The 16,436-nt window shown below is 38.5% G+C and overlaps 1 protein-coding gene across 1 annotated transcript in view; it reads left to right on the top strand.

The window, feature by feature from the left end:
* Positions 1–16,436, top strand: part of ATAD2 (ATPase family AAA domain containing 2) — a 45,534-nt gene that overhangs the window by 12,457 nt on the left and 16,641 nt on the right. Inside the window, exons 4-16 of the mRNA XM_029285779.1 lie at positions 353–521; positions 2,270–2,366; positions 2,812–2,896; positions 3,683–3,793; positions 4,927–5,041; positions 5,749–5,856; positions 6,137–6,245; positions 6,475–6,590; positions 8,703–8,877; positions 8,958–9,046; positions 11,810–11,969; positions 13,627–13,717; positions 14,243–14,304. Of these exons, the coding sequence (XP_029141612.1) occupies positions 353–521; positions 2,270–2,366; positions 2,812–2,896; positions 3,683–3,793; positions 4,927–5,041; positions 5,749–5,856; positions 6,137–6,245; positions 6,475–6,590; positions 8,703–8,877; positions 8,958–9,046; positions 11,810–11,969; positions 13,627–13,717; positions 14,243–14,304 (1,487 nt within the window). The remainder of the gene's footprint in view (positions 1–352; positions 522–2,269; positions 2,367–2,811; positions 2,897–3,682; positions 3,794–4,926; positions 5,042–5,748; positions 5,857–6,136; positions 6,246–6,474; positions 6,591–8,702; positions 8,878–8,957; positions 9,047–11,809; positions 11,970–13,626; positions 13,718–14,242; positions 14,305–16,436) is intronic.

Raw genomic sequence — 16,436 nt, 5'->3', positions numbered from 1 at the left:
GCTCCTAAAGTTTTCTGATTTCCCATCACCATGGCAACCTTTAATGCTCTGTGCTGTGCTATTCAAGAATTTATTTATTTTTTGATATCAGGATAAGTCAGCTTTGTGAAAGGTTAGGTAGAAGCGTGCAGTAGAAAAAAGGGACTGGAAAAGAAATGTATTCTTTTAGATGCAAAGTTACTTCATTGTGATAAATAACTATTTTTGTTTGCATTGAGAAAGTTACTTTTAAACACAATTTTAAAAATATCTCAACATACAGATTGAAAGTGAAGTGAAATTTAATTGAGATGATCCTTAATCTAGGAAACATGCAAAGTGCAGCAAACAAAAATTCTCTATTTTACTTTAGGATCTGTAGTTCCTGTAACCAGGTCCCTGAACGAAGGAGTAGGTGGGAAGCCTGAAGAACACGTTGCAGAAGAAAATGGGGATGTTGAAGTCCGTCGCAGTTGCAGAATTAGACAAAGCCGCCATAGTACTATGAACCAGTCGGTTCTGTTTGACAGACTAATTACAAAGTAAGGTTGTTTATCTTTTTATTTCCTCTATCATTGATTCCATCTATAAAAAATAAGAAGCTCCAGTTGATTAATGGTTCTTCCTTTTTTGTATATTGGAAGTGGCAAGCATTTTGGAAGACCACAAACTGAATTAAGGTCATATCACGCGTAGGGGCAGAACTATGCTTCCAGGGGCAATTCTTTGCTTTTTAAACAGACACTTTAAAGAACTAAATACAGGTAGTGCTTGACATACAACAGTTCATTTAATGACTGTTCGAAGTTACAACATCACTGAAAAAGTGTCTTGCAGCATCCCCATGGTCACATGATCAAAATTCGGCCGCTTGGGAGCTGCTTCATATTTATGACTGTTACAGAGTCCTGGGTTTGTGTGATCCACAAGCAAAGGCAATGGGGAAGCCAGATTCATTTAACATCTGTGTGACTAACTTAACAGCTGCAATGATTAACAATTGTGGCAAAAAAGGTCGTAAAATGGGGCAAAATTCACTTAACAACTGTCACTTAGAAACAAATTTTGGGCTCAGTTATGGTCATAAGTTGAGGACTACCTGTAATGGTGCCTATGGGTATCGGTTTTTCATAAGATACTTTGTTTGATGTAGTACAGACATGTCAAACACAAGACCCGGGGGCCGGATGCAGCCCGCGAAGTGGTTTCATGTGGCCTGCAAAGCCATCCTGGAAACAGTGAGGGAACGGCCCCCGCTGCCTTTGCCTTGGCCCTGGCCCAGGCCAGCTGGGAGCCAATGTACAATTTTGTGGTGGCCATCTTGGCACTTGCCCCGGTGGACCATACCTTGGCACTTGCCCCGGTCCCACCCCCTTCTGCCAGAGACCCTCAGATCTGTCCCATTCCTACCCAGGCCCCCATAGACACCCTTGACGTGAATGATGTAGAACTGGTCACGCCCACCCAGTAGGCCCCACCCACTCCATCCACACCCACCCAGTAGGCTGCACCCAGTCTGGCCACGCCCAACCCCCCCCCCCCCCGGGCAACCGCAGTGCTGATGCGGCCCTCAGTGAAATTGAGTTTGGCACCCCTGATGTAGATCCGTACACCATCTAAGTTAAATAAGCTTCTAATAAAATAAAACCAATATGATGCTGGAATGCTGCATAGCAAACACCAATACCTGTTTTGCTAATTTGAGCATGGAATATTCTGGATAACTCTGGAATATTCTCCCATTATCTACTGATTATGCTTTTCAGGGAGTAGTTTGGCACTTTTTTGAACTGAGTTCAGAGTGGCTTTAGAATGTCCCTGTATTTTGCAGATCCACATTATTTGTTTTCTGGTAAATGAGTGTTTATGACTAACCATACCCGCCGTAATAATCATTCTGAGAGTACTACCACATACTCTCAAAATTCCAAATATACCCCTTTTGGAAAATATTACAAACACCTATGCTACAATTCTAGCTTTTCTTTTTTCACTCCAAAATGGTAGGAAAATTTGTATTTGTTTTGTTTTGTTATGATATAATAGAAGGAGCTCCAAGAGTAAGGAGAAGGGGCAGACCTTCTGTAATGGGCAACATACAAATGAACAAAGAAACATGATTTCTTTGGGGCATTATTGCTTGTCTGTTGATATACGCAGGATTGGATCTGCATTTATTAATAGTTCTAGCTTACTATGAACGGAAGATACGGTATTGTGGCATTCTTTTGTTTAATGGATTCTTCGTTAATATTATTTTGCTTAATTATTTGTTGCATACTTTTGTCAGTACTGCAGAAGCTGTACTACAAAAAATGGACGATATGAAGAAGATGCGCCGTAGACGAATGATGGAAGATCTTGGGGTGTTCAATGGTAGAAAAGGAGTAAGTATACATTCATTGTGGAGGCACCAATATTTTTTACTGCTTTTGCTTTGATAGTTTGAACATAACCTGAACAAATTCTAAGTAATTCTAAGGTACGCTTTATAACAACAGGAGATTTTTTCCCCCCAAATCATTAAACCAGAAGTGCTATTTGTAAGGCCATGGAATTGGCTGTGGGCTGTCTCGGCATCCTCAGACTAGATCAGGACAAAGGACAAACATGTGTGGGCAACCAGTAGTGATTTCAAAAGCAGTTGTGTGAGACAAATATAGCTGAGAAAGGTGTGCTATACATTATCTATACATTATACATTATGAAGCATCTTTTTCAGTAGATGTGCACAGTCCAATATTCTGATTCCATTTACTGTATCTATTGAAATGGCTATAGAAGCATCATGTAATGGCGGATTACTTGAGTGAGCTTTTGTGCTATTTCCAGGGAAACCTTGATATGTACTCCAGAGGGAAACCACCTATCCAAAGGACTGATGAAGAAACCTCTGACAATCAGGATGGAAGTGCAGGTTATTGTGCCGCTTTTACTATGCTGTTATATATGAAAATTTGAAGTGTGGGTAAAGAGGGAAGGATATATTTATGGGTAACTGAATGAAAGATGTTTTGGTTCAAACTTCTGATAAATGTTTGGTTAGCTTCTGTAGAAATATCTAAATAGACTAGGTCTTGGTCCAGCCATTAACAGCTGTTCTTACGAATTGATTATCTAGAGCAAGGGTAGGCAACCTTGGCTCTTTTATGACTCGTGGACTTCAACTCCCAGAATTCCTGAGCCAAATTCCTGAGTTGAAGTCCACGAGTCATAAAAGAGCCAAGGTTGCCTACCCCTGATCTAGAGTTTTTAGGTTAATCCCTGGTGATGATCCTCTCACAGGATTTGCTAAAACTCTTCTTAACTATATTTCATTTTTGCATATATTTCATTTTGGCATATGTGTTGAAACACCTGTTTTCAAGTCAGTCTTGACTATTGGCAACTGCCTGGACCAGGTCCTTGCAGTTGTTGGGGTGGGTTTTTTCAGTGGTAGGGGCAATATTTTCAAAGGCGTTTGCTATTACCTTCTTCCAAAGTTTGAGATTATCTGTTTCCTTCAGATCTTTATTAAAGCTTTGAGATAGCTTCAAATTGGGTTTGGTTTGGGCATCGAAAGCTGAATTTTGTAATGAATAAAATAAAACTGATAATGTATATGTTCCTAGCCGAAATAGGTAATAAAATTACATAGACCAATTATAAAATTCGTTATAGGTTCAGAACCTTTATTAAAGTTAGAACAATTTATTTTAAGTAGAATCTTCAGAAGAAGTTGAGGACCATGAAGATGAAGATGGAGAAGAAAACCAAAAGCGCTATGATCTCCGGCAGCGAAAAACTGTTGTTCGTTATCAAGCCTCACCAGAAAGTAGGTTTCTTTTATACCATTCATGGAAGTTTCATTTATTTATTACAAATTTCCAAGATCAAAATATCTATTCCTCATAAACATTCTAAGTTGAAGGCAAAAAGGGGCATTTTATTCCATGTTATTCTAAGGTCCATGATTTGTTTTTTGTTTTAATGTTTTTTCTTATGGAAATTTGGAAATATCATTAGTCATTAAATCAGCAGTGACAGATTCTGTTTCTTCTCTGCTTGGAATTAAAGTGGATTGGGGGGGAGGAGTTGATTAAGCACATACTCGACTGAATATACTGCTTTGGTCTCAAGAAAAAAGGGCTTCTATTTCACTAGTAAATTCTGCAGGTTTTTTTTTTTTTCGTGGAAGTTAGAACTTGTGATTTGTAATGTTACTTTGTTCCTGTGTGGTATGTTTTTTCCCCATGAACAATTTCCAAGTGCAAAAGTATAATATACCTGTGGATTTCATACAGATTTACTGGGCTTTGTTTTTGCAGGCCTGATCAAATCCAGAACCGTATATTGTGCAACCATGTTAATTAGGAAGATGCTTCAAGCTTTTAACTAGAAGATTTTGATTTTGCTTTTATAACGTTGATCATGGCTGCAAAAATTAACTCATTTGGCTCTTTGTTTGGCTCAGTTCTGTAATTGTACCCTCTAGCCATATTGCTAGAATCCATTTAATTGTTACTTGTACTGCTTGGTTGGAAGTTTTAAAAAACATTCTGAATTTATTTTAAAAAAATTCAGTTCATCTGTCCTCTTGTGGTTGTGAATATATTACTTGGAAAAGTTTCTCAGTGCTATAAATCTGTTTTTGTTTTGCTTTGGGTGGGACTGTCATCTTAACATTTCATGCAGCTGTACATCTTTATTGTGTAACTTTTCAGCCAATGCTGCCTAGATTTAATTTCTGAATGTCTTTCAGGAATGAAGTTAACAAATGAACTTTGTACAAGTTAAAATTAAGCATGTTTGGCTTTTCGTAAACAAATGATTTGCTACATGATTTGCTGTCTTTCCCACATTTTTCTAGCTTATCAAAAAGTAGGTTGTGGTCTACTTTGATTGTCTATTGTAGAAGCAAGAATATTAACCTCTTTTTTAAAAAAAAATGTTTGATATTGTTAACAGAGCCCAGGCATCCGAAGAAGCCTAAATTTTATGATGATGCAGCCTCTCCAGTAAGACAAGGTTTCCCCTTTAGTCCTGCAAGACCACGGAGCCCTTTCCGTAAAAAAATAAATAGGTATGTTTTTGTGTGTGCAAAATATATACTAGCAGCAATGCTTCATATGTTGCTTGTATCCCCTAATTAATTTAGCAAAAGTTTAATTATAGTTTATTATAGAATAAACTTTACTGTCTGAGCTTGCGATCATGGGAACACTGCAGTGGTTTTAAGTCACTTTTGTCAGTGCCATTGTAACTTCAAATGGTTGCTAAAAAATGGTTAAAAATTGAGGACTACCTATATTTGTAAACGCAAACACCAATCAGCATATATTAGGAAGAAATATACTGGCTTCGTGTGAATCTTGAAGATGGTATCTTCTAGATTTTTCAAGATTTTTGAGGACTTGTCTTCTTATTCAGCTCCATTATAATGGTATGGTTGCTAAGTGACAGTGTATGTCCTCATAATATTGTTTTCAAGAGAGATTTGATAACTTGGTTTTACATATTATGCAGTGTCAAATATCAGTTTGTTAGTATAAATTAAAATTATGCTTTGCTTGTCAGTCTATGTCAGAGTGACTAACCATGACTATGTATTCAGCCAATTTAGATTCATGGAGGAAATCCAACATGGATTTAACTATACCCCCTCCTTATTCTTCCACCCTTTTTCTACTCAGCTCAACCACTCATATCCACTCATATTCGGCATATATTTACTAATATATCACTACTTGCACAACATGCATTTTCATACTTATTTTTTTAAAAAAATAGGCGAAAGCATGCAATTCATAATAGTGATTCCACAACTTCATCATCATCTGATGATGAAGAACGCTTTGAGAGACGTAGGAAGAGAAGTCGCAGCAAAGCACTGAGCAGGTATTTATTCGAAGTGGGTAGTGTATTTTTTTCCCAGAGATTACATTGAGGGGATTCTGTCTAAAATATTGTCAGTGAAAAAATGGTGAATTCTAGCTTTCCATAATTAAATGCTACCAGGATTTGTCACATTGGAATTGTATAGTCATTGCTATGTAAAACAAGATTTCAAATTTAACATTAAGCTACATCTATTTGCTTTTCATGGTTTTAAACTTTGGCTAAATTAAATTGTACTTTCTACTTCAGCACTTTCAATAACTATTAATTCCCATACTAGGTGCCTTCCACTAAATTTTCAAAAAGATGAGTTGAAGGGAATCCACAGAGATCGAATGAAAATTGGAGCAAGCCTGGCCGATGTTGATCCAATGCAAATAGACACTTCAGTAAGGATTTGATGTCTTACTTTCTGACATTAAAAATAGCTATTCTTGTGTTGGTTAATTGTATGATATCAAGTTATTGTTGACTCCTAGACACCATATAGATTGAGATATTCTTTAACATATTGGCAATAACTTAAATGACACGTGTAAGGACCGCATAGCTAACCTTCAGCTTTTACTTTGGCTATGATTTTTATGATTTTCATTTGTCAACTGTCTCCCTTTTTAGGTACGATTTGATAACGTGGGTGGACTTTCTGATCATATTTCAGCTTTAAAGGAGATGGTAGTTTTCCCACTACTTTATCCCGAAGTGTTTGAGAGATTCAAGATTCAGCCTCCAAGGTAGTACTTTAAACTATTTCCTTTTATTGGATGTTAAAGTCTTTTTAAAATTTGGACTTTCTTGGGATAGATAGTTTCTTAAGATTTTTAGGCAAGATAATTTCTTAATAATCACTTGAATGCACTGTTTAGATCAATTTGTGTAGCATGTTAAAACTGACAAGGTTTACTATAGTCATAGTAGTTTACAAAAATATACATGTGTTCTAAGTTTTTATTATATTAATTTATACTATATTATATTAAGAAGTACCCAAACCTTAAAAGGAACCTGAAAGTATTCTTGAATTATTTTTGTGTAAAGTTTTGTAATTTCAAATTACTGTATTATTATAGCCAGACTTCCACAAGAGATAATGCAGAATATAAACAAGTCCTAATTAAGAAAGACCAAATTAAGAATTGGGAAATAAGAAATTACACTATTTACAGAGGTTAAAAATTGAAGTAATTATCGGAGCTAAGAGAATGTAAATATAGCAACCAACACAAAAGCACAAAATATAGGAGAAAATAACCATTAAAAAAAATCTGGACAAAAGAGTAGTCCTAAATGCTATGTATGGGTTTTGCATTTGTTTACAGCCTTTGTCAGAAAACTATTCAGAATAGCTTTAGTTGAATCAGGTTCACCTAAAACATCCGCCTAGAAGTTTTGCAAGCTCCCTTTTATTCTTTTTTATTATTAGCTTCATTGTTGGAGACAATCTCTGATTGCTTAAATAAATAGGTTGTTGGTTTCTATTATATTTGCACATTTATTTATCCTCTAGTGGGAAATCCATTCATATTGCATCCTTCTGAAGAGCCATAGAGATTCATTAAATAGTGCAGCCAATTGATAATTTTGGTTTCAGTTTATTCTGTCATGTCTGCATCTGCTCTTAGAACTCCTGAAATCAGATAAAGATGCATATCAAAAACTTGTAGGTTATTTCAACAGGAGGTTAACACTGTAAAGTATACAGATCACTGAAAATTTAAAATCTGGATTGTTGTTCCTACTCTTCAGGGCCATGCTTATTGTAATTGTGAAGCTGATTTACGAATTTAATTTTTTTGAATAACTTCCTGTTTGTTAGTACTAAGAGAAAGGATAGCAAAGACAAACGTTTAAAAAAATTGAAATGAAATATGTAAGATAAAGATGATTAAAATTGCCGTCTTTATTCTTGGTAGCATGTACAGTCCTGTTGTTCTACATTTCTCAGCTTTCATGATCCTTTCTGTAATTTTAACGAAGAGTATGTTACTTTAATGTCCAAAGGCACGGTTGCCACCTCTGATTTCTTACCTCATACGAGAGGAAATTCACAGAAAATTATTCAACAGAGCATTTGAGTCCATAATCATGGACAAAAACTTGCCCGTGGCATCTGGCTTGTTAATTTAGAACCCAGAAGTTTGGGGATCTGTTACAGGAAATTTATAGATCCTTAAGCACAATATTCAGATGCCCTATGGAATTTCAAGTGGAGAAATTCTCCCAATTACATATATGTAAAATCTAGCATTCTGGGAAATTTCTGAATGGAGACATACTCAGCTCCATTGCTGAATTGGTTATTTTTATTCTTTCTATGCCAAGATTTCTAAGCTATCTTGTATTGATTTGTTCTTTTATATATTGCCTATCTTTGTTATTTTTTCATATGTGATTTTATCTGTTCGTTATGCGCTACCCAGAGTCAACTTTGTGAGATGGGTGCTATATAAATATGATTAAAAAAACGTGACTGACTGTTCCACAATTGGTTTGTGATTTTCCAAGAGTTAAACTTTAAAACAAGAAGTGAGATTTCCTTCAGTTAAGATGAGTACCTTCTGGAAAATAGCTGGAGCAATAGTGAAGACATTCTTGTGTTTGTGAGAAAATGCTCTGAGCCGGCTGCATTTTGTTACCATTGAGGACAGGATTATTAATTAGCATGCTCATACCTCCAAATTCATAGGCCACCAATATTGATCACTAAGAACATCAGTGTAGTTATCTCTGTATCTTTTATGTGCTGCTTGTAGGTTTTTCTTAAAAATCTGGTTGCCAAAGTCTTAAAGTGATTAGGTGGAGTATGCTAAAATGATTACTTTAACTGCAAGTTTGAATTCTTCCAGGGGCTGCCTTTTCTACGGTCCACCGGGTACTGGAAAAACTCTTGTTGCCAGGGCACTTGCTAATGAGTGCAGTCAAGGAGACAGAAGAATAGCTTTTTTCATGAGAAAAGGTGCTGATTGTCTCAGTAAATGGGTGGGTGAATCTGAGCGACAGCTTCGTCTGCTGTTTGACCAGGTAATTTTGCTTTCTTTGTATCTTGTGTTCTGCATAGCTACTGTATTTGAATCATAATTAATTTGAATTTCTCTTTTTAGGCCTTTCAGATGCGTCCTTCAATTATATTCTTTGATGAGATAGATGGCCTTGCTCCTGTACGGTCCAGCAGACAAGATCAGATTCACAGGTATGTTGTTTGTAATTAAAAACTGTAGCTCGTCAAAATTTCTTTGAACTTCAATATGATGGGTTAAGTTCAAAAGATTGTAAAAAGTAAGCTGAACCTTGGATCCATTCTATTTTGAGAAAATTAGGAGATAAATAGTTAAATAAGCAAAGAAAGATAGTATTTAGTTATTTGCCGACATAAATAACAGTACTGTTAGAAGTAAAGTCTTCATCCTGGTTCATCCAAGCCGGGAATAAATAAGCAACATGGCGACTGCTTTGGGAAGATGGATACAGTTTATTGAAGAAGCAGAAAGATGGTTCTTCAGGAAAGAGCAGAGGAGAGAAAGAGAGTTGAGCACATGGGCAGTAGCTTTTTATACCCTCTCTAGCTTTTTGTTTGGAATAGTTTCCTCTTCCTGTGGCATGAACTTTGAACTGAGTCTGAGTGCTTTTCTAGGCCTTAGTATCTGTGGTTCAGTCCTATTATGTCCCAAAAGTCATCTCCTGCTTCCCTGGGGCTGGTCTAATGACTCTTAAGAGTTTCTTTGTCTTCTTGAGCTTCCTGGCTCCAACCTTCCTGATGGTCTTACATCTGCGTTTGTATAGGGCTGACTACTGCTTGGGGCAAAGAGATGAGGCCAGGGTTGGTTTTTGGTTTTAAAAAAATGCTTTTAAAAATTCTTTTGGTGAAAAATATATTTTCCTGCCCTTTTAATATTTCCTTCTTTGGGCTAACTTCTCTCAGTACTTTTGATCAAGTGATATGCATATGTTTGATAAACTCTACATCATGCATGAAAGTATAAAATATCTGAAAACCTTGCAGATTTTCGCTGGGGTGGCTTTCATTTGCAGATTACTATATATTTTCTAGCTTTTCTCTGTTGTGTTATGAAAAAAATCTGATCTGAAATGTACCTCAGCTGTCTTTAAAAAAAAAAAAAAAAGAAATCCTGCAGTTTCATACAAGCTTTTGTGTATATCTCTACGAGTCCTTCAAAAAATGATTAAAATGCAGTTTTTTACACCAGTTTGTTAGTAGTATAGAAATGCAAAAATGAACTGGTTTGTTTCTGGAACATCTCTTCCAGAAGGGACTAACTCAGCTGTTGTGGAGGTTGTTTTGTCTGTTTTGGGGCTGGATTGTGTCCAGGAAAAAATACTTTTTGTTACAGATAACACACTTCCAGAAACATGTTTGTTTATTGCTTTTAAAGGTGTGTGTACTGGTTCCTATTAAGCAACTCTAGGCAATTCACAACAGCAATAAAACCCAACAGCTCCAAAACATGACCATCAATCAATCAAAAACCAAAGCCCCTAAGGATCTCCTTAGGATGCGCCACAACCAGCTTTAATTATGCTCATTCCATCCTGTCCTGTCCTATCCCAGCACATGGATGAAAAGCCAAGCCTTCTGAAGAGCTAAAAGACAGGGGCGCCCCGCAGAATCGCCAGGGAAAGGGTATTCATAAAGCAGGGGCAGCCGTGGAAAAGGCAGGCTTCTGAGGTCCCTCTAGGACCAGGTCAGGATTTCAGGGAAGAGATCTCAAGCATGCCTACCTTATCCAATCTGGAACAGGCAGATATTCTTAGGGAAAGGCAGTCCCACAAATAACCGGGTCCCATGTAGGGCTTTAAAGATGACAACCGGCATCTTGTTGGGGGCAATATGCTGACTCTAAGCCACTTAAGAGAGGGCTGTAAAGCACCGTGAAGCGGTATATAAGTCTTAAGTGCTATTGCTATCTTGAATTGTACCCGGAAGGAAGCAAACTGGGAGCCAGTGCAGCTTGCACAAAGAGCAACATGGGCAAACTTAGCAACACCAATGCTGTCCATGTTGCTGCATTATGGATCATTTGTAGCTTTAGAGTAGTGTTCAAGGGCAGCCCCCATGTAAAGCATATTGCATTAATTCAAGCAAGGAGTGCCTAATGCAGTGATGGCGAACCTTTTAGAGACCGAGTGCCCAAAGTGCAACCCAAAACCCACTTATGCATCGTCGAGTGCCGGGTGGGTGTGGCCCATTGGCTGGGTGTGGCCCATTGGGTGGGCGTGGCTCATTGGATGGGTATGGCTGCGGTGCTAATGGCAGACTGGGTGGGGCTAAAAGGTTCAATCAATCAATTCCAACTTTGCAAGATCTTTTTTTTTCCTGTGAGAAGTTGAAATTGACTGATTGAACCTTTTTTTTTTTTTGCACAAGGCGGCGGAGGACTAAGGTGAAAAGGTTTTATAAAACCCAGCTGAAGGCCTAGGAGTGGGGCGACGGCGCGCGTGCCCACAGAGAGGGCTCTGAGTGCCGCCTCTGGCACCCGTGCCATAGGTTCGCCACCACTGGCCTAATGCATGAGTGTGAGCAAGGACTCCTGGTTCAGGAAAGGGCAAAATCCAGAGCTGCTCTGTCTTGTCAGGGTTAAGCAAAAGTCAGTTTCTCCTCAACGAGACCCTCACAGCCTCCAGTGACATCAGCACTGCATCAAAGACCATTCCTGCGATGCTTGAAGATGAACCATGTAATTAATAATCATATTAACAATATTTATTTATTGGTACCCGTTTTATGTATATTTTATGCTTTTGCTTTATGTCCTGGTCTTTTTTCCCCCCAAAGACAGTACTTCTGATGTGCCATGTTAAGCAAAACATAGTCCTCAGTCTGAAAAGGATTGTGAAGACTTGCTCTAAAATCACTTTTTTTTTTCCAGACATTTAAAATAAGTCTTGTGGATTCTACCATGTAAAGGATAACATATTTTAAAATTGTGTTTTTAAGCTCAATTGTGTCTACGTTGCTTGCATTGATGGATGGCTTAGACAATAGAGGTGAGATTGTGGTGATCGGTGCTACAAACAGATTGGATTCCATAGATCCTGCTTTGAGAAGACCTGGACGTTTTGACAGAGAATTCCTATTTACATTACCAGATAAAGAGGTAAGAAATTCCACTACTTGTGAATAATTAGCTTCGGCTTACCACAATGGAGCACTGTATAGAGCAATAAACATTAGGCATACAGAGCAGTTGTGTCTAAATCAGTCTTTCAATTAGGGACTGGAATGTACAGCATTCATTTGAATTGAACTGGATGTCTATAATTATTACGGCAAAAGGAGCAAGTTGGGGTTGTGCAGAGTGAGATATTACTGTGTCTTTAATAAATATATTTCCTGTGTTCTCTTTTATTTTCCATTTGGTCAATCATAAATCAAGAAAGAAAGGTTATGCTCAGATTGAAACCGCTCAGAAATTGCTATAAAGCACTGTGGAGTGGTATATAAGTGGTATTGCTCTGCATTCTCTTCTGCCTTCTTTCGTGTGCTGCCAGTTGACTAGATCCACTGCACATTTTTCTTAAATTGGTTGCACAAAGGGATCTTTCCCCGCCTCCTAAAAGAAGAGTTAACCCTATCCTGTATTAACTCCATCAATCTACTCACCAAACAAATAATGTATCAGATTGAAATACATTCCATTGTAACCAGTGGAATGGTGTTCTGAAATGCTTCATCCTAAGGTGGTAACATACTTAACTTGGTGCTGCCTTTGCATTTCCCAACAACTCTTCAGTTAGAAATAAGACCATTAAAATCTAACTTATTAAGAAAATAATTAGACTGAAATAGAAAACTATAGGTATAGGACATCACAGGAAACAATCTTATTGTTAAGACTGTAATTCCATTCAACTCTGTATCATCTTTACTACTGTGGGTCACTAAATACCTTTGGGAAGACCAAAGGAATTCTGTCTTCTTTTGCTTCTGAACAACAGATACTCATTTTTTTGCAGTTGAAAATTATATATAGCTATATAATTACACTTAAAACAGAGTCTTATCAATATTATATTTATTATGCTAAATAAAATAATAATTGAAGTAATCATTTTTGTTTTGTTTCCCTTATTTTAAATTATAGCCCAATGATCTTTTTATATTCCAAATTATATCATATCATATATAGATTTGCATAATGGGCTTGTAATGCAGGCAATCCCATTTTTCAATCTACTTTAATATTCTAATATTGGAGCCATGTTTCTCATAGCTGTTGCAGCTGCTACTGTTTGGTTATTTCTTTAGTTTGAGACTTTTTTTCCTGAAAAACATGTCGGCCCATTTGAGTTTTTATCTTGTACTAGCTGTACCCGGCCACGCGTTGCTGTGGCTCAGACAGGTTACATGTTTCTACCTGTCACAGGTGTGACATCTATATAATAGTAGGTATATAAAAACACGCGCGTATTCGAATGCAACGTTGTGTCAAAATTTCAAAGCAATCGGTGAAGAACTTTCGGAGATTTAAGATTTTGAACAAACGAACATTTACATTTTTATTTATTTGTATTAAGATAAAAATCACATAAACCTTACTGTCTGTTACCTCTTTCCAAAGTAATTTTGTTATATAAATTAGAATTACATTGAGGAATTATAGTAATGAACAGTACAGTAGTTTTCCTCTATTTAAAAAGCTGGTGTTAATGTAAGCATAGAGCATTCATGATCGGGAACTGGAATATTTGGTATCTTAAGATTAAAGCTTTTTTCTTTTTTTTTCTTTTTTAAAAAACCATTTATGTTTCTAGGCAAGGAAGGAGATTCTTAAGATCCATACACGAGAATGGACCCCTAAGCCATCAGAAATATTTCTACAGGAGGTTGCTGAAAAATGTGTTGGTAAGAACAGGAATTCAAAATATTTTGCACAATCCATTTCCAAAGATAGTTGCTTGGAAATACAGCTTTACATATTCTGCTTTGACCTGATTTTTGTAATTATTTAGAATATAGGCAGGTATTTCATTATATACTTGCACAAATTAATGACTAGCTTCATTTCTGAGCTTCTATTTTTATGCAGTGATTAAGGTGCTGGATTAGAAATTGGAGACCATAAATTCTGGTCCTCCCTTAGGTATGAAAGCCAGCTGGGTAAGGTTGGGCGAGGTTTTTTTTTAGCTTGACCCACCTCACAGGAAGGATGGTGGTTGACCCACCTCACAGGAAGGATGGTGGTTGTGAGGAAACTAAGAGGGGAAAGGAGTATGTATGCTGGGTTGAGTTGTACAGAATAAAGATGGGCTATAAATATAACAGCAATAATAACTGTTGATTCTCCTTAAATCCAATAATAAAAGACTACTGCTGCATAAGCAATTGGTCCCATTCTTGATCTGCTTTTGCTGTAAAGAATTTTCCTAGTATTAGCTGGAAACTGGCAATGTGCATCGAAAGCTCAGAATAATGTCATGATTTGTAGAAGTGTATCTTCTTTTTTTAAAAAAAAATTAAGACAGAAAAAAATTAGACAAGGGATACAGGTAGTCCTTGATTTATGATCATTTGCCCAGTGATTGTTCAAAGTTACAATTGGGCCCCCAATCACATGATTAAAATTTGGAGCCCAGCTCGATGCTTTTGGGTACCTTACACTTTGCCACAAATACTGCCCCCCTCCACTACCCCAACTGGCCTTTGCCATCTTCTTCCTTCTGCTGGTGGCCTGGGATCCAGGTGCTGGGTGAAGCTGCAGCCCTGGGATGTATAGGGTGAGGGCAAGGGGAGCCAGTGGTGGTTCCAACCGGTGATGGTGGAGGCTGTGTACTTTTCCTAGTAAACTAAATACATTAAACCAGTGTTTCTCAACCTTGACAATTTTAAGGCATGTGGACTTCAACTCCCAGAATTCCACAGCCAGCAATGCTGGCTGTGGAATTCTGGGAGTTGAAGTCCACATGCCTTAAAATTGTCAAGGTTGAGAAACACTGCATTAAACAGAATACAAGGAAGAATTTCTAATGTATTGCAGTGGGGTTTTTTTTTTTTACAATTTAGTTGACTGCCAGAAAGCAGTGTGTGCCTGCTTTTATTCTTTAGTGCTTGACAGAAAAGATTGAGCGAGGGATAGTAAATTATATATAAATGATGGTTATGAGATGAAATGATTATATATAAATAGCAGAGCAATTTGACACATGTACTTAATCTTGGTAGAATGCTTACGCAAGAACGCTAAAGCCCACGAGACCATCTTTCTATCCAATTTGTTATAATGAAATGGAAGTTAGATACGTTAAGGGAACCATAAAAATGACTTGCTTGCTGAAGGCTTGGCAGATATAAAAAGTGTGTATAATTAAACAAGGGAATCATTGAGAAATGAGTACTAAATATGAACTGAATACAAATAGCAAGTGACATAAAGACATTTGAACTAGTTTCATCATTTAAGAGACTAAATTAGGATTGAATTGCAAGACATATATGAGGGAGGAAAGAAGATCAAAAAGATAATAATTGGAGGAGTTCATGAGTTTTTCAAATGCATTGTAGAAGCAAGGATGGCTTGCAGGAAAAATGAAGAGTATAGTCAATATAAATAGATATCATTTTTTTTTCTTATCAATATACCTTAAAGGGGGGGAGGTTACTTACTAATCTTCTGCAGTTTTTTTTAAAGTCAGTCTTGACTCCTCACAGCTGCCTGAACTAGTCCCTGCAGTTTTCTCAGCACAATTTTGAGAAGGGGTTTGCTGGCTTTGGGCCTAAAGCAGTACTCACAGTCTCTAGCCCAGTGGTGGTGAACCTTTTAGAGACCGAGTGCCCAAACTGCAACCCAAAACCCACTTATTTATCGCCGGGTGCCAGGTGGGCGTGGCCCACTGGGTGGGCATGGCCATGGTGGTCATGGCAGAATGGGTGGGTGTGGCCAAGGTGGGCGTGGTCACCTTGATGTTATTCGTGGGCAGGGACGCCTGTGGGGGCCGGACAGGGTTGGGGGAGATCCAGGGGGTCTCTGGTGGGTGGCACAGTGGGCAGGAGGCTCGTCCTGTGGGGTGAAGGGAGGCGAGGCAGGGCGGGAGTGCCATTGTCGCAGGGCAAGGCGATGCAGGGGCCAGGGCGGCGGCTGCCTGATACATCAGCCCCCGCACACAGAGGCCAGCGAGTGCATGGGGGACGACGATGTCCGTCAGCAGCCACAGCCTGCCGGCCCCTCGACCGGCACACTCTAGGGCAGTGGTTCTCAACCTTTTTAATGCGACCCCAACCGGTCGTAAGTCGAGGACTAAACCGGTCGTAAGTCGAGGACTAAACCGGTCGTAAGTCGAGGACTAAACCGGTCGTAAGTCGAGGACTAAACCGGTCGTAAGTCGAGGACTACCCAGCCGGTCGTAAGTCGAGGACTTTCCGTGCCCGGGAGCGCCGCGCATGCGTGGTTCCGCCCCCTGCGCCGGCCGAGGCGTAGCTGGCAAGCGGCAGAGACGGAGCAGGCCGACCACCAGCTGGCCCAGCCCAAGGGAGGTAAGGCACCCGCCGGAAAAGGGGGGAAAAATGGCGGACAAAAAAATGGCGGACAGCCTTGCTTGGCGACCCCCATGAAATGGTCGATCGACCC

Source organism: Protobothrops mucrosquamatus, unplaced genomic scaffold (genome assembly GCF_001527695.2).
Source record: "Protobothrops mucrosquamatus isolate PMUCROS unplaced genomic scaffold, P.Mucros_1.0 scaffold2242, whole genome shotgun sequence".
In the NCBI taxonomy this organism is placed as follows: Eukaryota; Metazoa; Chordata; class Lepidosauria; order Squamata; family Viperidae; genus Protobothrops; species Protobothrops mucrosquamatus.
Note: the sequence above shows the minus strand (reverse complement) of the source record. Positions and strands in the feature narration are given on the sequence as shown.